Raw genomic sequence first — 17,606 nt, forward strand, 5'->3', positions numbered from 1 at the left:
AGATTTTCTCCTTCAGTTTGGTGCCATTGAGCGTTCTTTACCGATAAACTCACCAGATTCTGAATTTCATAATATGATGATTGTTGAGTTTAAAACTGGTTCAGCTTTTGAATCACTGGGTCCTATTCTGCCGTATAAATTTAAGCCTAAAGATAATGAATATTGCATTAAAAATTTGTCTAAAATTTATGCTGCTAATATTGGGTGCTCAAAGACTAAGACTTATTTTGCTGACTAAAAGCAAGTAGCAAAATTGTCTGGTCAAGATTTTTCAGAAGTTTTACAAGTACTGATGACCCAAATCAATGAAGCTATGGCTGAGCTCCACACTGGAAAAGCTGAAGACGCCAAAGATAAAGATCTCACTTCACTGGAAAACAAAATGACTGCTTCCTTCACTCCAGAACAGCATGAAATGGCTGCTGCTTCTTCCGCACCTTTACCTTCAACATATTTGGGTATGAGTGCAACAGAAAGACATGCAATAAATCTACCTCTGCTGATTTGAATCTGCCACAAATTCAAAAATATGTTGTGGAGCATGTAATGAAAAGTGATGATATTAACATCCGTGCATCTCACAGACTGCGTATGTTTTCTGGAAGAGTTCCTAGACCGCCGCATGAGATGGATTATGACACGTGGCGCTCCGGTGTGGATCTGAGTTTAAAGGATCCAGCCATTTCTGAACTTCAAAGAGCCAGGCTCATCCTTGAGAGCCTTTTGCCACCAGCAGCTGATATTGTAAAGCACCTCAGTCAGGACTTGCCTGCAGAGATGTACATACAACATCTTGATTCAGCCTATATGACTGTACAGGATGGAGAGGAGCTTTTTGTGAAGTTTATGGACATACTGCAAGATTTAGGTGAAAAACCATCTGTTTATTTACAATGACTGCAAGTAGCCCTGAATCTGGCTGTCAAGCAAGGAGGTGTGAAGCCCAGTGAGGTGAACAAGAATTTGCTTAGTCAATTTTGCAGGGGATGCTGGGATAACGGTCTTATCTCTGAGCTCCAGCTCAAGCAGAAAAAAACAAACCCGCCTTCATTTGCTGAACTGCTGCTCCTGTTAAGAACTGAGGAAGACCGTGAAGCAAATAAAGCTCTCAGGATGAAGCAACACCTGGGAACATCTAAGCAGAGAGTGACTGCTCAGGCCCAGTTCGCAATTGAAGAGGAGAAAGGAGTTTCTGCGACTCTGTTGTCCCTCACAAAGCAAATGGCTGACATACAGAAACAACTTGCTGCTCTAACCGCTTCCCAGCCTCACCATTCCCGTGCTTCAGTTGAAAAGCCACAATATAAACAAAGAACTGCTCTAAATAAAAATGCTTCACCCTCCAGCCCAAAGCCTGGGTTCTGTTTCCGTTGTGGAGAAGATGGACATATTAGACCTCAGTGTGAAAACAGTCCTAATCCAGCACTTGTAAATGAAAAACGAAAACAGTTCAGTGAAAAGAAACAGAAGTGGCAGAAATGCAATTCAAACTCCACTGAACATTTAAACTAAATCCAGTTCCTGTAGTGGGACATACAGGAGCTGTGCTGGATCCATATCGTCCCGCAAAGATTATTCACTGCGCAGACCAACAAATCCATCCTGGATCAACCATAAAGTTGCCTTGTGGGTTAGTTGGGTCAAGGTGCACAGCAGAAGTGGAGATTGCAGGTCATATTCACCGATGCCTGCTTGACACAGGTTCACAAGTCACTACTGTACCTGTGTCATTTTATAATGAACATCTTTATGAGCAACCGATTCAGCCTCTTCAAGATCTCCTACAAATTGAAGGTGCTGCAGGTCAAACAGTCCCATATCTTGGCTTTGTTGAAATTCCTGTTAAATTTCCCAAAGACTTTGTTGGTGATGAACTTGAAATAGCCACACTAGCATTAGTGGTTCCAGACACACATCCTAATTGTCCCAACAGCATTCTCGTTGGCATGAATACTTTGGAGCCACTGTATGAGCAGTATCTTAATAAACATTTAGCATTCCAGCCCAGTGCTCATGGTTATGGAGCTGTGTTGAAGATACTCCAGCTGTTGCACCAGAAGGACAATGGCGACGTGGGAGTTGTGAGGCTCCAAAGCAAAGTCCCGGTGTGTGTTCCGGCCGGCCGCACTGTTGTCATCGAAGGCTCTGCAAAGGTCCCTCCCTCATTGTCCAGCTTAAGTGTCCTCCTACAACATCCTGCCTGGCAGTTTATTCGTCAGCAGTTATGTTATTACTCTCCCAGCTCTATTGCCGCACAAGGTTCCAGTGGTTATTTCCAACAAGTCTGAGCAAGACACCTACATTCCACCGCACAGTGTCATCGCAGATCTTACAACTCATTATTGTATTTTATCTGAACAGCGTGTGACCCATTCATCGGTTACAAAAACACCATCTAGTTTGAATTTTAATTTTGGTGAATCCCCACTGCCGTTTGAATGGAAGAAGAGGGTCACGGAAAAGTTGAATGATATTTCGGAGGTCTTTTCCCATCATGACCTGGACTTTGGCTGCACAACGGCTGTTAAACACCGTATCCCACTTCATGACAATACACCATTCAAACAACGCGCCCGGCCAATCCATCCACAAGACATTGAAGCTGTCCAACGTCATTTGCGTGAGCTTCTGGAAGCTGGAGTAATAAGGGAATCATCATCTCCCTTTGCTTCTCCTCTTGTGGTGGTGAGAAAGAAAAATGGTGAAGTCCGAAAGTGCATCGATTATCGCAAGTTAAATCTTCAGACAATTAAAGATGCCTACCCGTTACCTAACTTGGAAGAATCATTTTCAGCTCTAACTGGTTCAAAGTGGTTTTCGGTACTTGACCTGAAGTCTGGCTAATACCAGATCCAGATGGAAGAGGACGATAAGCCAAAGACCGCTTTTGTCACTCCCCTTGGCTTCTGGGAGTTTAACTAGATGCCCCAGGGTGTTACCAATGCACCAAGTACATTTCAGCATTTGATGGAACGGTGTATGAGGGATCTCCATCTGAAGGAAGTACTGGTGTTCCTCGATGATTTAATAATTTTTTCTAAGACACTGGAGGAGCATGAGCAAAGGCTGTTGAGAGTCCTCAACCGCTTGAGAGAGTATGGGCTGAAGTTGTCCCCAGCGAAATGCTGTTTCGTTCAAACATCTGTTCGTTATTTGGGCCACATTGTTTTGGAAAAAGGAGTGCAAACAGATCCAGAGAAAATAAATACCATCAAAACCTGGCCAATTCCACAAACATTGAAGCAACTCCGATCATTCTTGGGATTTGCAGGATATTATCGTCGTTTCATCAAGGACTATTCCATTACAGCTAAACCACTGAATGATTTGACTCATGGTTATCCATCTGTTCGCAAGTCAAAAAATCGGAAGCTTCACAAACTATCTACTTACAGTTTGAATCAGCCGTTTGGTGAGAGATGGACTCAAACGTGTCAAAATGCATTTGAAACGTTAATTGGAAAGCTTATCACTGCCCCAGTTCTTGGTTTTGCAGACCCCTCTCGCCCATATATTGTCCATACGGATGCTAGTGTGATGGGACTTGGTGCTGCCTTGTATCAGGAGCAAGAAGGAAATTTGAGGGTTATAGCCTACGCCAGCCGTGGACTATCGCAGAGTGAGAGTCATTACCCAGCCCACAAGCTGGAATTTCTCGCCCTTAAATGGAGTGTCACCGAGAAATTCCAGGATTATTTGTACGGAGCTGAGTTTACGGTAGTGACTGACAGCAATCTGCTGACGTACATTCTCACAACAGCTAAACTGGATGCGACTGGACATCGCTGGTTGGCATACTCCTTCAAGCTGCTTTATCGGGCTGGTAAACAAAACTATGACACCGATGCTCTCTCTCGACGCCCTCACCCGTGTTCCTCTGATCAATCTTTACAAGACCATGAATTCATCAACCAATTTGTTTCCCGCCACACGGCGGATTCCACTGCTGTCTCACAAGAGATCGGAAGTGCCATCTGCCAGAGTCACCTTGTTCGGGCTGTTTGTCCAGATGACCAAGATCAGCCAGGTCTCACTCTTTTTGAATCCCAGTCAATGACAACTGATATCATTTCTGACTATTTCGGTTCTGAAGACCTCCACCAGCTCCCACTCATTCCAGCACTTGACATCAAGGAGAAACAACTTGCCGACTCTTGCATTCGAGAGCTTATCCATCAGCTACAAACAGGGGAGAAGATCCCACCGACCGCAAGGGCTGAGCTCCCAGAACTCCCACTTTTGTTGCGAGAATGGTCCAGGTTGGAGTTGGTGAATGGAGTTTTGTACCGGCGGAGACGAGACAATGACAATCTCTTATATCAACTCATTCTCCCAAAAGAACTGCGACCCTTGGTCTTGAAAAGTCTCCACAATGACATGGGCCATATGGGAATTGAACGTACACTTGATCTTGTGCGTACAAGATTCTTTTGGCCCAAAATGGCAATGGATGTGGAGAGGAAAATTAAGACTTGTGGCCGATGTGTTCGCCGAAAGGCTTTGCCGGAGAGAGCTGCACCACTTGTTACTATTAAAACATCACGACCACTTCAGCTCCTGTGTATGGATTTCCTTAGCCTTGAACCTGATTCCAGCAACACTCGAGATATCTTAGTCCTTACTGACCACTTTACAAAATTTGCCGTTGCCATACCCACACCCAATCAAAAAGCAAGAACTGTTGCAAAATGTCTGTGGGAAAATTACATCGTTTACTATGGCATCCCAGAGCGGATCCATACCAACCAAGGACAAGATTTTGAGTCAAAATAAATCAAAGAACTTTGTGAAGTTGCAGGAATTCAGAAAAGTAGGACGACGTCATATCATCCTCAAGGGAATCCAGTGGAGTGTTTTAATCGCACACTGCTGGCAATGTTGGGAACATTGGAACAGAAACAGAAGAGCAAATGGAAAGATCATGTAAAACCACTGGTCCACGCATATAACTGTACTAAGAACGAGGTTACGGGATACACCCCGTATGAACTAATGTTTGGTAGAACACCTCGGTTGCCTGTGGACATAGCTTTTAACCTTCCCGTGCATGAAGCCAGACAGAAAAATCATTCTCAGTATGTCAAGTCTCTGAAATTAAGATTGGAAGAAAGCTTCAAAATTGCTGCTAGCAATGCTGTGAAATCTGCTGACCGGAATAAAGCTCGTTTTGATAAACGTTTGATACCATCTGCACTGGAACCAGGAGATCGTGTGTTGGTGCGAAATGTCCGCCTTCGCGGGAAACATAAGTTGTCCGATAAATGGGAAGAAGTGGTTTATATCCTGGTCCATCGAGCTGGAGATCTGCCAGTTTATAAAGTAAAACCCGAAAGTGGTAATGGACCTATGCGGACTTTGCACCGTGACCTCCTCCTTCCATGTGAATTTTTTACAGACAGTGGTGAGAACCTGTCATCTTCTGAATATTTAACTGTCCGTTGACCGGGAACTCATCGGGAAAGAAGTAATCAAGAGCCTTCTACAGACCCTCCTGCTGAGGATGAGGATTCAGAGAATTTTGTCACATTCAACTTTGGTTCACCCACCTTGCATTTTGAAGTAGAAAAACTTCATAATTCTGATCCATCTATTGAAGGTGCGAACCAAAGTACGCTATCTAAGTCTCAAATTGAAACTGAAGAACAGAGAGAACAAAAATCCATCATGTCTGATGCTCTACCGTCAGTCGTAGAGTCCAGCAGTGAGCAGTCTGAATCTGAGAACTTACCTGAACTTGAAGAAATATCCACCAAAATACTTACTGAAGACCTTGTCAGTTCCATTGAAATTCTTCATGAAGAATCCAGTCCGGTTGAGGCACTTGAAACTGACACTGACATAGTTGACGTTTTACTCAGACGTTCACAACGACAAAGAGCACCTCCGCAACGACTCCAATATTCCTCTCGTGGTAACCCGTTGATTTCCGTCGTCCAATCCATGTTACATAGTCTGTCCGATGAATTAGGTGTTACAACTACCAAGGACACTAATTGTATTTTGTCCGTTCACGTTGTCTAATTTTTACATGCAACGGGACGTGCATGATTTTAGGCGGGGAGGATGTAACCCACAGGAAAATATTTATTATAAATATAAATTAATTCCATTTTTTGTGTGTGTGACCTAAAATGTGTCTGTCATGTAACGTCATCACGCACGTACTGCGTACAGCCAATCATGCGCTTCGGTTGAGTATGTAAGTTCTCCGCTTCCTCCCACTGCAGATGCGGGGAGAGGAAGTTAGTGTATGGCTCCTACAGGTATGCTTCGGTAATTTTTAATCTTATTTAAATTATTTTTGTACATTTTTATTAAGTTACATGCCTCTTTCAGGCCTTGGACTATATCTGCCTCTAGAACATCGGGTTTCGCGGGGAGGGATCTCTGAGAGGAATTGGTGAGTCTGTTTGTTGGTGCTATGGTTAGCATGTTGCTTAGCTGGGTGTTAGCTGCGCCCATTCAAAGCGGTGTATTTTAATAATAACTGTAGCCAAAGTTTATAGGATGTGTTTACAAGCCGCATCGGCTAAATGTCTGAATGTTTACATATTGTTACTTTACTATGCATTTTTCTTTTATTAATGGAGATGTTGTGAATGTGTACACTGAACTGGAATGACATTGGTGAAGAAGCTAGCTAGTAGTATTTGTTTAGTGATCTGTGGTCCTGTTGTTTACATGTAGGCCAGGTCCTTTTGGGTACCCCATGATGGCGAGCTGAGCCCGAACCTGAAATAGTAACAACTTAAAGAACTTTTCCAATCCATCAGTGCGGTAGGAGGCTGGATGGCCTAACCTCTCCCACTCTCATTTGTGCGGGTTTTTATTGCACAACCTTGAAGACTGCGTTAAATTGTGCCGCGCATATAAATTATTACTTTTGCACAAATTCTGTGCTCTGGACTCTTGCGATTTTGCACAAATTAAAACTGGTGCTTATGGACTTTTAGAAAGAAATGCACTTTACTGTCAGAATGGCGGATTTATTGGAAAATGCAGTGAACTTTATTTTGTATTGCTGTTGATTGATACTGTGGTGGAAGATATTTTGTGATCTACGAATGAACTATAACACCAGTGCACTTGGTAATGAAAGAGCTGTGTGAAACCTGGGTAACATGTCTGAACTATTCAATGTTTGTTAGTATAATATCTGCAGAATTGTAAATATTGTAAATATATTCTTGCACTCTCAATAATAAAGCAATAGCCACTAAAAGAAGGTATTTGTCACTCTCTTTATTTCATTGCATCGCACCTCCCAGAGTCGAGTCTATAACTTCTGATATTGGCCTATCAGTTCTATAAAATTTTTCCATTTCCTTTTTCCCCTGTAGCATTATATAATCATATCTGCTACATGGACACGCAGCAGGTGATCTGAATGTCACCTGTGTCTGACAGACACACGTGTCCTGTGAGCGGCGTGCTGCAGGACTATATGACAAGCCAACAGTGCAACAAATACACCACTTTCAGTCACGTATCAGCAGAAATACACCGTAACAAATGCTGTTTGGTTAGTTATCATGGCGCTTTTTCTCTTTTTTAAAAAATATGTTTATGTCCTTGTTGATTTCAGGCATTTTTCAGCACCTTTTATAGGACAGCGATGGTTGCACAGTAATAAAGTTTCTGGCTGGCAATCAGAGCTTTTGTAAATTGCAAGTTCGAATCCCGTGGGTGGCATGTATTTTTATTTTTTTACAGCAGCTGTGTGATGTGGTTACACATACTCCAGCTCCTTGCACTGTGTTTCTGCTGTGACAGTTTCGTGCAGGCTCATGTACGACACTGTCGCAGGCACAAAACCGTTGCAGTGGGTTTGTTCACGCTTGCCCATCGGCTCGATGTTCTCATATGAGCTGTTCCTCCGTGATTCGCCGTAATTTGTACTTATTCATACTATGTGTGAAGGGGCCCTTAGAAATGTTCATGTATCCATTCCCTGATTTGTCTAAAGAAAAATGGCTGTAAAAGTGGTGATTTGCATTCACTATAATGCTATATTTTGCTGGTTCAATTACTTATGGCATCTGAAAATGGGGTGACTATGTATGCACATGGATGCAATTCTTAATGGTTAATGAAATATTTTGTTAAATCCCTTGGATTAAAACTGAAAATTTATACTACAAGCACATAGTTATTGTTTCAATTCACATCTATTTCCATGGTATACAGAGGGAAAAATACAAAACAAAAAAGATGCCACTGTCCCAACAACCAGATTGACTGGCTAACAAGAGCCCAGCAACTACCCCGCTTTGGAAGGTCTTTAGGTACCACTGGAATGATTTTGTGTCAAGCAGACAGTTACTTAGGGAGACTCAGATCAGGAGCATCACTTGCACTTTGAAGGAACATCAGCTACAACATTCTGGCTCCATGTAGCATGCTTTTCTCTGCGTGGTCCAGCGCAGACACCCATGTATCATCTGAGTGTGGTAGATGGTTACTTTTGGGGGATGGGGATAGACTAGTTGTTTGCCTGGATGATTGACATGTGGGATCGAAGGTGGTTTCACAATGTGGAGGATGAAGTGACAGTCACATACTCTCAAACTCCATCTGACCTGCTCCTCATTTTCTTTCTGTTACTGAAATGGGAGCTCTTTTCAACAAGCTGTCACACTGACTATGCATCACTGTTTATCACTTTAAAACTTTATACAAAATCATTTATTGAAAATAATTTAAATGCATAAAAAGTTCTTAACCTTTATAAAAAGAGAAACAGGAGCAATATAGCTGATATGTGAAATTTCAACAGTGTATATTTTGTCAACAATGTAGATTTTATTGTTTTTGTACCACTCAAGAATAATAAAGGTCAATAAATTGTCATTTGAGCTGCTCACAGCACTGCAATATGACATTTAGAAAATAAATGCCGAAATGCCCCGTTACACAGCAGAACACACAGACAAAAGTCTTCAGTGGAACTACTTTCCACAGACAAGAGTCCCTCTAAAACTGTTGACATTGTGTTCTTTTGGCGTAACAGGGAAAGTCTCTCAGGAAAGAGATATGAATGTTGAATTGTTTTAAATGTCATTTTTTTATTGCTGCAAAGCACAACACACAAAACTCCATCACTCCTTAATCTGCTGGGATGCCAGCAGGAATGTCAGAGAGTCAGAGACATAAAGCCAGCATAACTTTCATAGCTATGGGAAGAAGACGTAAGACCTATCCAGGTCCTGGCACTTATTGGTGCTGGAGTTTCTCCCCAGACTCTGTAGTGTGAAATAGATGAGAGATGATCCCACTCCATCACAAGTTGCTTCTCCAGCTAAGGCCAGTACCCATTTACAGTGCACTGAGACAAAGCAGATAAAGTGTCTTGCATCTTACATGCAGGCACAGGGTGCAAAGAGGTTGGACTTATTTGCTTGATTAGTCATGGGTGTCCTTTGGACACAACATAAGTACCAGAACTTGCTACACTGCTACTTAGAGAGTTGAGCATGAGCCTTCTGAAAAGTTAATGCTCTGCACCAAAGCATCATAACAAGCTAGCATATAGAAGCCGCCAAGCTCCCTGAGGTGAAGCAGTGAAGCAGTATGGTAAAGCTTTAGATTTGTCCATTTTTATTTGCTTCCATTTTCTTTGATGGTTTTGGTCAGTTAAGTTTCCTTTTGTATGCATGCAGAGTGTATGTACATTGTGAACCAGCTTATGGGATTCACATCTGGATATTCCGCCAATAGCTTGATAGATAACAGGATGGTATTTACTATACCCTGGTTAATGCACTTTGGGGACATTCTGAATGTTGTTGGAATGTTCCATGACGCATGCCCAAATGTCCTCAGACCACTTAATGTTCCAAACTGGATTTGACCAGACTGCTTTACATACAGTCATGACGCACACCCAAATGTCATCATTTTTGTGCAGTCTAAACTGATAAAACCAAGTGTTTCATATCTGTCTGGGACAAACCAGGGCACCTGATTGAACTTTCTGTTATTGCTTATCATGCTGACACAAACACATTCATCACAAAGTTTTGATATGGCACATGCTGCTTGAACCAACAATGCAATCTCATCACTCGCTTAACATGTCAATGCACCAGTATTTGGAGCCAATCACATAGCTCCACTGATACACACACAGGGCAAAGACCACTCACCTGGGGACAGGTGGATTCGGGAATAAGAACAGCTGAACCCTAATGTTGAGGCTGTGACATTTTGCTTCTGGAAGACCCCAGCGCTTTCTTAGTAACTCTGTTATCAGTGTAGGCATCTCTTAATCCGACATCTGTTTTTGAAGTCCATCTCCTGTCAGTTACTGATTTTGTTCACCACATAAACTACCAGGTGGGGTTCAGGCAGACAGAAAAACCCCAACAATGTTGTTGCTGATCTTTCCTATTATAGTACAAACACTTTCCTTGTTCATTTTTGCTGAATACCAATTGGCAAGCCATGTAAATTATATTCAAGGACTTAAAATCAACATCAAAGCAATATTTACTAAGAGGCCAGACATTTGATATGTGGTATGATGAAATGTCTTCATAAATCAAACATGGAGATGGCTTGATTCATACCTGACTTTTCTGGTCTGGACACCTTCCCCACAGTTCTCTTTTAAATCCACATTGCTGACCTTCCACACACTCCAGGGTTCGGCCACCCACACATACTGATTGCAGTCGCTCTGACACGGCACAACTTCATACACCTGAGGACAGCAAAATCTTCTATTACGATTAAAACTGTTGGAGCAGCAAGCTGTTATTTTTCCTCACTTACAAGTAACACCAGTGGGGTCCAACAAAATCATAACCGTCACACTATAGTTGTGCACAAATATAAGAGTCACTGCTATGAAGTGGTTATTGCAATTTATATATTTCCACTTTGAACAGCTTCCTCTTAACTGGCAAACTTAGGTTTTGCTTGGTCAACAGTTTTTCTTTGGGTTTCTGAGGTTTAATGAGATTCATTTTTGCCTTAAGAGCAGCTTTGCCTTTGAGAGATGTCTGTATAAGTAAAACTCCATTCTGCCGGCGCATCTTGTTTACTTACAGTCAGGATATTGTACATCTATTTGTCAGTGACCCGCTGACATGAGTGATGCTTAACATCTGTGACTACATTTCAAATGGCTGAGCAGAGCAGGTCTTACCTGGGCCTGGAGCAGTGAGTCATATCCAGCAAGCATTGGGGTGGGTTAAAAAGAGACAGATGGATTAATGAGCACAAGCTAACTGTTCATATAGTGCATAATTTATGATTAATGCAACATTTGAGAGGCCATAATCAGAAAAGCCTCTGGCATAAATACCCGTGTGAACTTAGCAGATACATACGACCAAGCACAGATCAACACAGGCTTAATCTGCATCTGCTGATCCTCCAAGGTCTGGAAAGCATTTCATTTTTGCAAATCAAGGCACCCTTAAGGAATGAACTGATGCACATCAGGGCATAAATGTAGTGGATGGAATCCATTTATAACATCCGCTACTTTTTCTTTTTTTGCACAGTCTGCGCTCAGCAATAAATGAGTCTTACAATAATGAGAGGGCCGGTAAAAGAAAGCTCAGTGCTCTCAAGTTTATCATTCATTAATAATTTAGCTTCAGTGTCTGATGCTTCTAATGTGTATCGCACTTGTAAGAAGCACACATCTTGCAGAATGAGTCATTCAAGCTCACGCTTAGCGCCGAGGAGAGGCAGTACCTGATTAATGTGGTCCAGTTTGGGGCAGGGTCGACCTCCGTTGTAAGGCTTTTCGCGTAGCCATTTGGAGCGAACTTTCACTCCTGTGCCGCAGGACTTGCTACAGCGCGACCAGTTTGACCATTCACTGAGTTTACAATCTGAAGGACAGGGGATGATGCATGCCTCCTCGATGTAGCCTGAAAGCAAGAACAGACAGAAAGGAGATGATCCACTCAATGAAACACATCATTATGGCAGTGTCAGAAAAAAGAGGCAGTCCTGCATACACCAACTGAAGACTCTATCTAGACCAGTGGTGTCCAAAACTATGCCAGAAAGGGCTGAGAGGGTGTAGGTTTTCCTTGCAGCCACTGATTTCAGCAGGTGATTTCACTGATGAACAGCCCTTTGAACAGGTGGAATGAGTTCATCAGTGAAATCACCTGCTGGAGTGAGTGGCTACAAGGAAAACCTGCACCCGCTCAGCCCTTTCTGGAATAGTTTGGACACCACTGGTCTAGAGAATGACTGTAATTGCTCAGTGTTACTGGTACACAGAAACTGCACTATGTACAGTCCAGCTTTAATATTACTACACACATGCTCTTTGCTATTGCATTAGTAGTTATTATATAACGGCTGAGTGGATCCTTGTCATTTGATTGGTGCTTTGTATGTCACATGACATGGATGAATTCATCCCATTTGTGTTGCATTGCATTTAGAGTGCAGTTTGGTTCCATTTAGAGTGCACATTTGGTTCCATACGTTTGGTACCATTGTACTCTGCACGCACACACGCACACACGTCCTCGTGCACGCATGCACACGTAATCATGCATGCGCATGCGCCCACACACACGCGCGCATGCACACACAAAACAAATCCACTGTGCGACTCTCCCAAGACATAATTTGATTGCGCTAACTGACGCTGCTAATTCTTGTAAGACACACATACACACACACACAGACACAAACAAATCCACTGTGCTGTCCGGAGGCTATTAGCAGGAAGAAAGAAAGAAAAGCTGGACTCATTTCTGACGTGATTTTTTTTCACTACACTGAGGACGTACACAGTCGACTGAGCCGGTTGCATGTGTGTGCGTGCGCAGGGGGGACAAAGACATGATGATTTGATTGAGCTAACTGACGCTGCTAATTCTTGTAACATACATAGATACACACACAAAATCCACTGTAAGCCATCTGGATACATGAAGAACTGTTCACATGAAACGCTGACGTTATTTTTGGCTGGACTGAGGAACTACACAAAGTCTTTTTTTATGGAAGTCCGAAGTCAGTGCACAGCATCACTGGACAACACGTTACAGTGGAACACTAAAATGTAAGTCCCTTTTCTGTTGTTTATAAATGAATAAAATATCAAATGACAAGGATCTATTTTAAAGAATGAATGTTTTTATATTCTTTCAATGGAACAAATATTTCATTCGGTGAAAGCTGGAACAAACCATTCAACGAGGCAAAGCTGAGTTGAATGGTTTGTTCCAGCTTTCACCTTATGAAATATTGGTACCATTGAACTCATAAACATTCATTATTTGTATATTATATAATGGCTGAGTGGCTCCTTATCATTTGATTGGTGGCCTGTATGCCATGTGACATGGATTATTTGTACCATTTGCCATTCTGTTCTATTGACCGTGCAATAGTTCTTTTTAGCGTGCAAGTTTGGTACTATAGAAAATGTGCTATTGCACGGCACAACCACCGCACATGCTCACACTAGTGGGGGGCAGCGTTTAGCTAAACATGGCGGAGTTTGTTTTGCTGGCAGGTGATGATTTGTAGGAGCTAATTGATAGTGCTAATTCTTCTAACACACACACACACACACAAAAAAACAAATCCACCACACTGTAAGCTGTCTGGAGGCATGAAGACCTGTTAGGATGAAGAGGATGAAGTTAAGATGAAAAGCTGGACATTTTTCGCTGGAGCGAGGAAAGCAGACGGCAGTCTGTACACAAATTCAGTGGACAGCATCACGGACTACTAAGAACAATTCTGGACTCCTATTTAAAGTTCGTGTTGGACTGATAAGCACCAGTAACAAACACCAAAATCAAAGTCCCTTTTCTGTTGTTTATAAATGAATAAAATATCAGAGCTATTTTAGCCATTATATAAAACAAATAATGAATGTTTTTCCATTCTTTCAAAGAAACGAATATTTAATTCAGTGAAAGCTGGAACAAACCATTCAACTCAGCTTTGCCTCGTTGAATGGTACATTCCATCTTTCTCTTCATGAAATATTTGTACCATTGAACTCATAAACATTCATTATTTGTATATTAATGTGCTATTGAGTAAGGCTTCAAGTAATGAAGTCTTTGGTGAAGGCACTGGCTTGCAGGATACAACATTTCAATGCTATTCTGTTTGAGGTTTTTTTCCATTGGATAAGTTATTGTTTATAGCCAGTGCATTGTGGCTAGAAGTCCCTAGCTATGTTGCAGGTCCTAGCCGTATGTTACTAGTGCCGGCTCATGACACACTTGGGTTCTGCAACTACAAGATCCAAACATAGTACAGTCTTTGAGATGGATGTTGCACTGCTTTTAGTGTTTGATCAGTTTTGATGAGCAATCTGAATTGAAGTTAATTAGCTTCCGATATACACTCTGCCCATCCTCTTTGACTTTTCTATAGTGAAGGTACAATTTTGACTGTTACCCGCCTTTCATCTTTGACATTGTTGTGACGTTAGCATGCATGGTAGCTAATGTTACCCAGGCTGCTCCAACCCTGCTCCTGGAAGACACCTGCCCACCATATTTTACAATTCTCCAGACTCCAGCTACAGCTAATTAACTCAGTCAGGTGTGCTCAGCTCTATTAGAGCAGGTAGACATGGAAAATATGCAGGGCAGGTGCCCTCCAGGAGCAGGGTTGGAGCAACCTAATGTAAACAGTCATGTTGTTACATTAATGCATGACAATAGAATGACCAGCACTGGGGACCAAAGTTGCTGGTGGCCTTAACACACTCAACAGATTTGTATGGGATCAGGTACTTTTAACCCTGAATGTCGATTCAAAAGGTGCAGCACAATTTTAAAGAGCAGTTCTGAGGGTTGAGTGCAGAAATTCTCACAATCTGTATGTCTTGGTTTCATGTTACTCATCAAAGCCTTATATGAGCAAATTCAACTCTGGAAAAACTTGTTCTGGATTTCCATGTCACATGTCACAGAAATCCATATCTTGAATCCTGCTTACTCAGTAAGGAACAGCCACTGAGCCAGGCTGTGCTTTGCAGATGTCCACGTGGTCTGTGAGATGAACATATTGTTTTCCAGGAGAAAAATAATGTGCTATGTTTTTCATTTGAACATATTCATTTTTCACTGAACATAAATTGCACTCATGATGTGAAAGCAAACAAATAAAAAACATTGTTTCTGATTAAATTGTTTTGCTGTTGTCCACTACATATAGTTAACATTGGGAAGCACAACACATCATGTTTGGATGCCTGAAAGCACTACCCTCTACCTTATCCTCACAGCAAACTATAATTGCTCGTAAAACAAATCAATCAATCAATCAATCAATCAATCAATCAATAAATAATGCTACTGAAAAGCCCTGAACAATTTTTGTACTACTTTCATGTTCTGCTTTTGAGGCTCTCCATATATTAATTGCCAGTGTCAAGTGACTTTTGGTGATGACTGAATGTCTTTGGATCTACACAAGCAAATGGAGATGGCCAAGGGGACGCCCACATTTCAGTTAATGTTGGCAGACAGATGGCTACTTTTGAGAGGACGGGATAGATCTGTTGTCTGGTTGGTTGACCTTTTTGTCAGGACTATGCACTTTGGTTTTGTTTGCAAGGAATTCCTCCTTGAAAAGGTGGTGCCCACCCACCCCTTGGTTTCACAATGTTGCATGTACGGTGCATCCAGAAAGTATTCACAGCGCTGCACTTTTCCACATTTTATGTTACACCCCTATTCCAAAATAGATGAAATTCATTTTCCTCAAACTTCTACTGACAATACCCCACAATGGCCATGTGAAAAAAAGTTTTAGTGAGATTTTTGCAAATTTATAAAAAAAAAAAATAAGAAGTAGAAATCTTATGTACATAAGTCTTCACAGACTTTGCCATGAAGCTCAAAATTGAGCTCAGGTGCATCCTGTTTCCACTGATCATCCTTGAGATGTTTCTACAGCTTAATTGTAGTCCACCTGGGGTAGATTCAGTTGATTGGACATGATTTGGAAGGCACACACTTGTCTACATATAAAGTCCCACAGTTGATAGTGCATGTCAGAGCACAAACCAAGCATGAAGTCAAAGGAATTGTCTGTAGACCTCTGAAACATGATTGTCTTGAGGAACAGATCTTGGAAAGGGTACAGAAACATTTCTGCTGCTTTGACGGTCCCATCTCTGCTTTGACGGACAACCATCTCTGCAGCAATCCACCAATCAGGCCTGTATGGTAGAGTGGCCAGACAGAAGCCACTCCTTAGTAAAAGGAACATGGCAGCCCGCCTGGAGTTTGCCAAGAGGCACCTGAAGGACTCTCAGACAAAGAGAAACAAAACTGTCTATCAGGCTGGATGGTCAGGAATTGTTGGACACAAATGCACGGTTCGAACAAATAGCTCTGTTTTTTAGAAGGCTTTACTGAAGTGGTTAGCACAGGTCAGCACACAAGTTGGCAGTCAAAGAAAAGCAGCAGTACAAAAATCATCAGGCAAAAAGTCGTGGTCGTTGCAACAGACTGGATGTCAGGAATACACAAGGAGGCAGGCAGAACTATGGAATGCAAGTACAGAGCTGGAATGAAGGCACAAGGCACGACAAACTGGCGAGGAACTAACACACCCAGTGAGCCTATATAACCCCAGGTGATAATCAGCAAATCAGAAACAGGTGTGCATGGAAAGCACCAGAACAAGGACATGGCCAGAGAGAGGGAAACAGCTATCACAAAGAACCAAGAGAAAGGCAAGAGAACCAGAGACAGACAGACCCAAGCAAAGCTCAGCGAATAAACAAACAAAAGAGAATAAACAAACAAAAACAATGAAATACAAAAAATAAACAGATCAAAAGAAAGAAATAAAAACAGATAACCAAACAAAACTCAAACCCTGACAATGTCTGATCTGATGAGACACAGATTAAACTCTTTGATGTGAATGACAGGTATCATGTTTGGAGGAAACCAGGTGCCGCTCCCCACCTAGTCAATCCCATCTCTACAGTGAACAATATTGGTTTCAGCATCCTGTTGTGGGGATATTTTTCAGTGGCAGGCACTAGAAGACTAGTCAGGAATGAGGAAAGATGACTGCAGACATCCTGGATGAAAACCTGCTCCAGAGCGCTCTTGACCTCAGACTGGGGCGACAGTTCATCTTTCAGCAGGAAAATGACCCTACGCACACAGCCAAGATATCAAAGGAGTGGCTTCAGGACAACTCTGTGAATGTCCTTGAGTGGCCCAGCCAGAGCCCAGACCTGAATCCGATTGAACATCTCTGGAGAGATCTGAAAATGGCTGTGCACCGACACTCCCCATCCAACCTGATGGAGCTTGAGGGGTGCTGCAAAGAGGAATGGACAAAACTGCCCAAAGATAGGTGCATCAAGCTTGTGGGATCATATTCAAGAAGATTTGAGACTGTAATTACTGCCAAAGGTGCATCAACAAAGTATTGAGCAAAGGGTGTCAATTCCTGTGTATATGTAATTTCTTAAGTTTTTTTTATTTTTATTAAATTTGCAAAAAATTCAATAAATATTTTTTCATGTTGTCATTATGGAGTGTTGTGAGTAAAAGTTTGATGGAAAAAATGAATTTACTTCATTTTGTAATAATGTCAGGGCATGGCACAAATTGAGTGGACACAAATGC

General features: G+C 42.0%; 1 protein-coding gene across 5 annotated transcripts in view; it reads right to left on the reverse strand.

Moving 5' to 3' along the window:
* LOC117514031 (thrombospondin type-1 domain-containing protein 7A) overlaps positions 1-17,606 on the reverse strand; it is a 602,038-nt gene that overhangs the window by 184,413 nt on the left and 400,019 nt on the right. For 4 of the 5 annotated variants that reach the window (XM_034174316.1, XM_034174314.1, XM_034174312.1 and 1 more), the window contains exons 15-16: positions 11,706-11,885; positions 10,569-10,707 (exon numbers count right to left, since the gene is read on the reverse strand). In XM_034174316.1, the coding sequence (XP_034030207.1) occupies positions 10,569-10,707; positions 11,706-11,885 (319 nt within the window). Of the gene's footprint in view, positions 1-10,568; positions 10,708-11,149; positions 11,156-11,705; positions 11,886-17,606 lie in introns of all 5 variants that reach the window. The other variant, XM_034174317.1, reaches the window with a different exon arrangement.

Source organism: Thalassophryne amazonica, chromosome 7, assembly GCF_902500255.1.
Source record: "Thalassophryne amazonica chromosome 7, fThaAma1.1, whole genome shotgun sequence".
Classification (NCBI taxonomy): Eukaryota; Metazoa; Chordata; class Actinopteri; order Batrachoidiformes; family Batrachoididae; genus Thalassophryne; species Thalassophryne amazonica.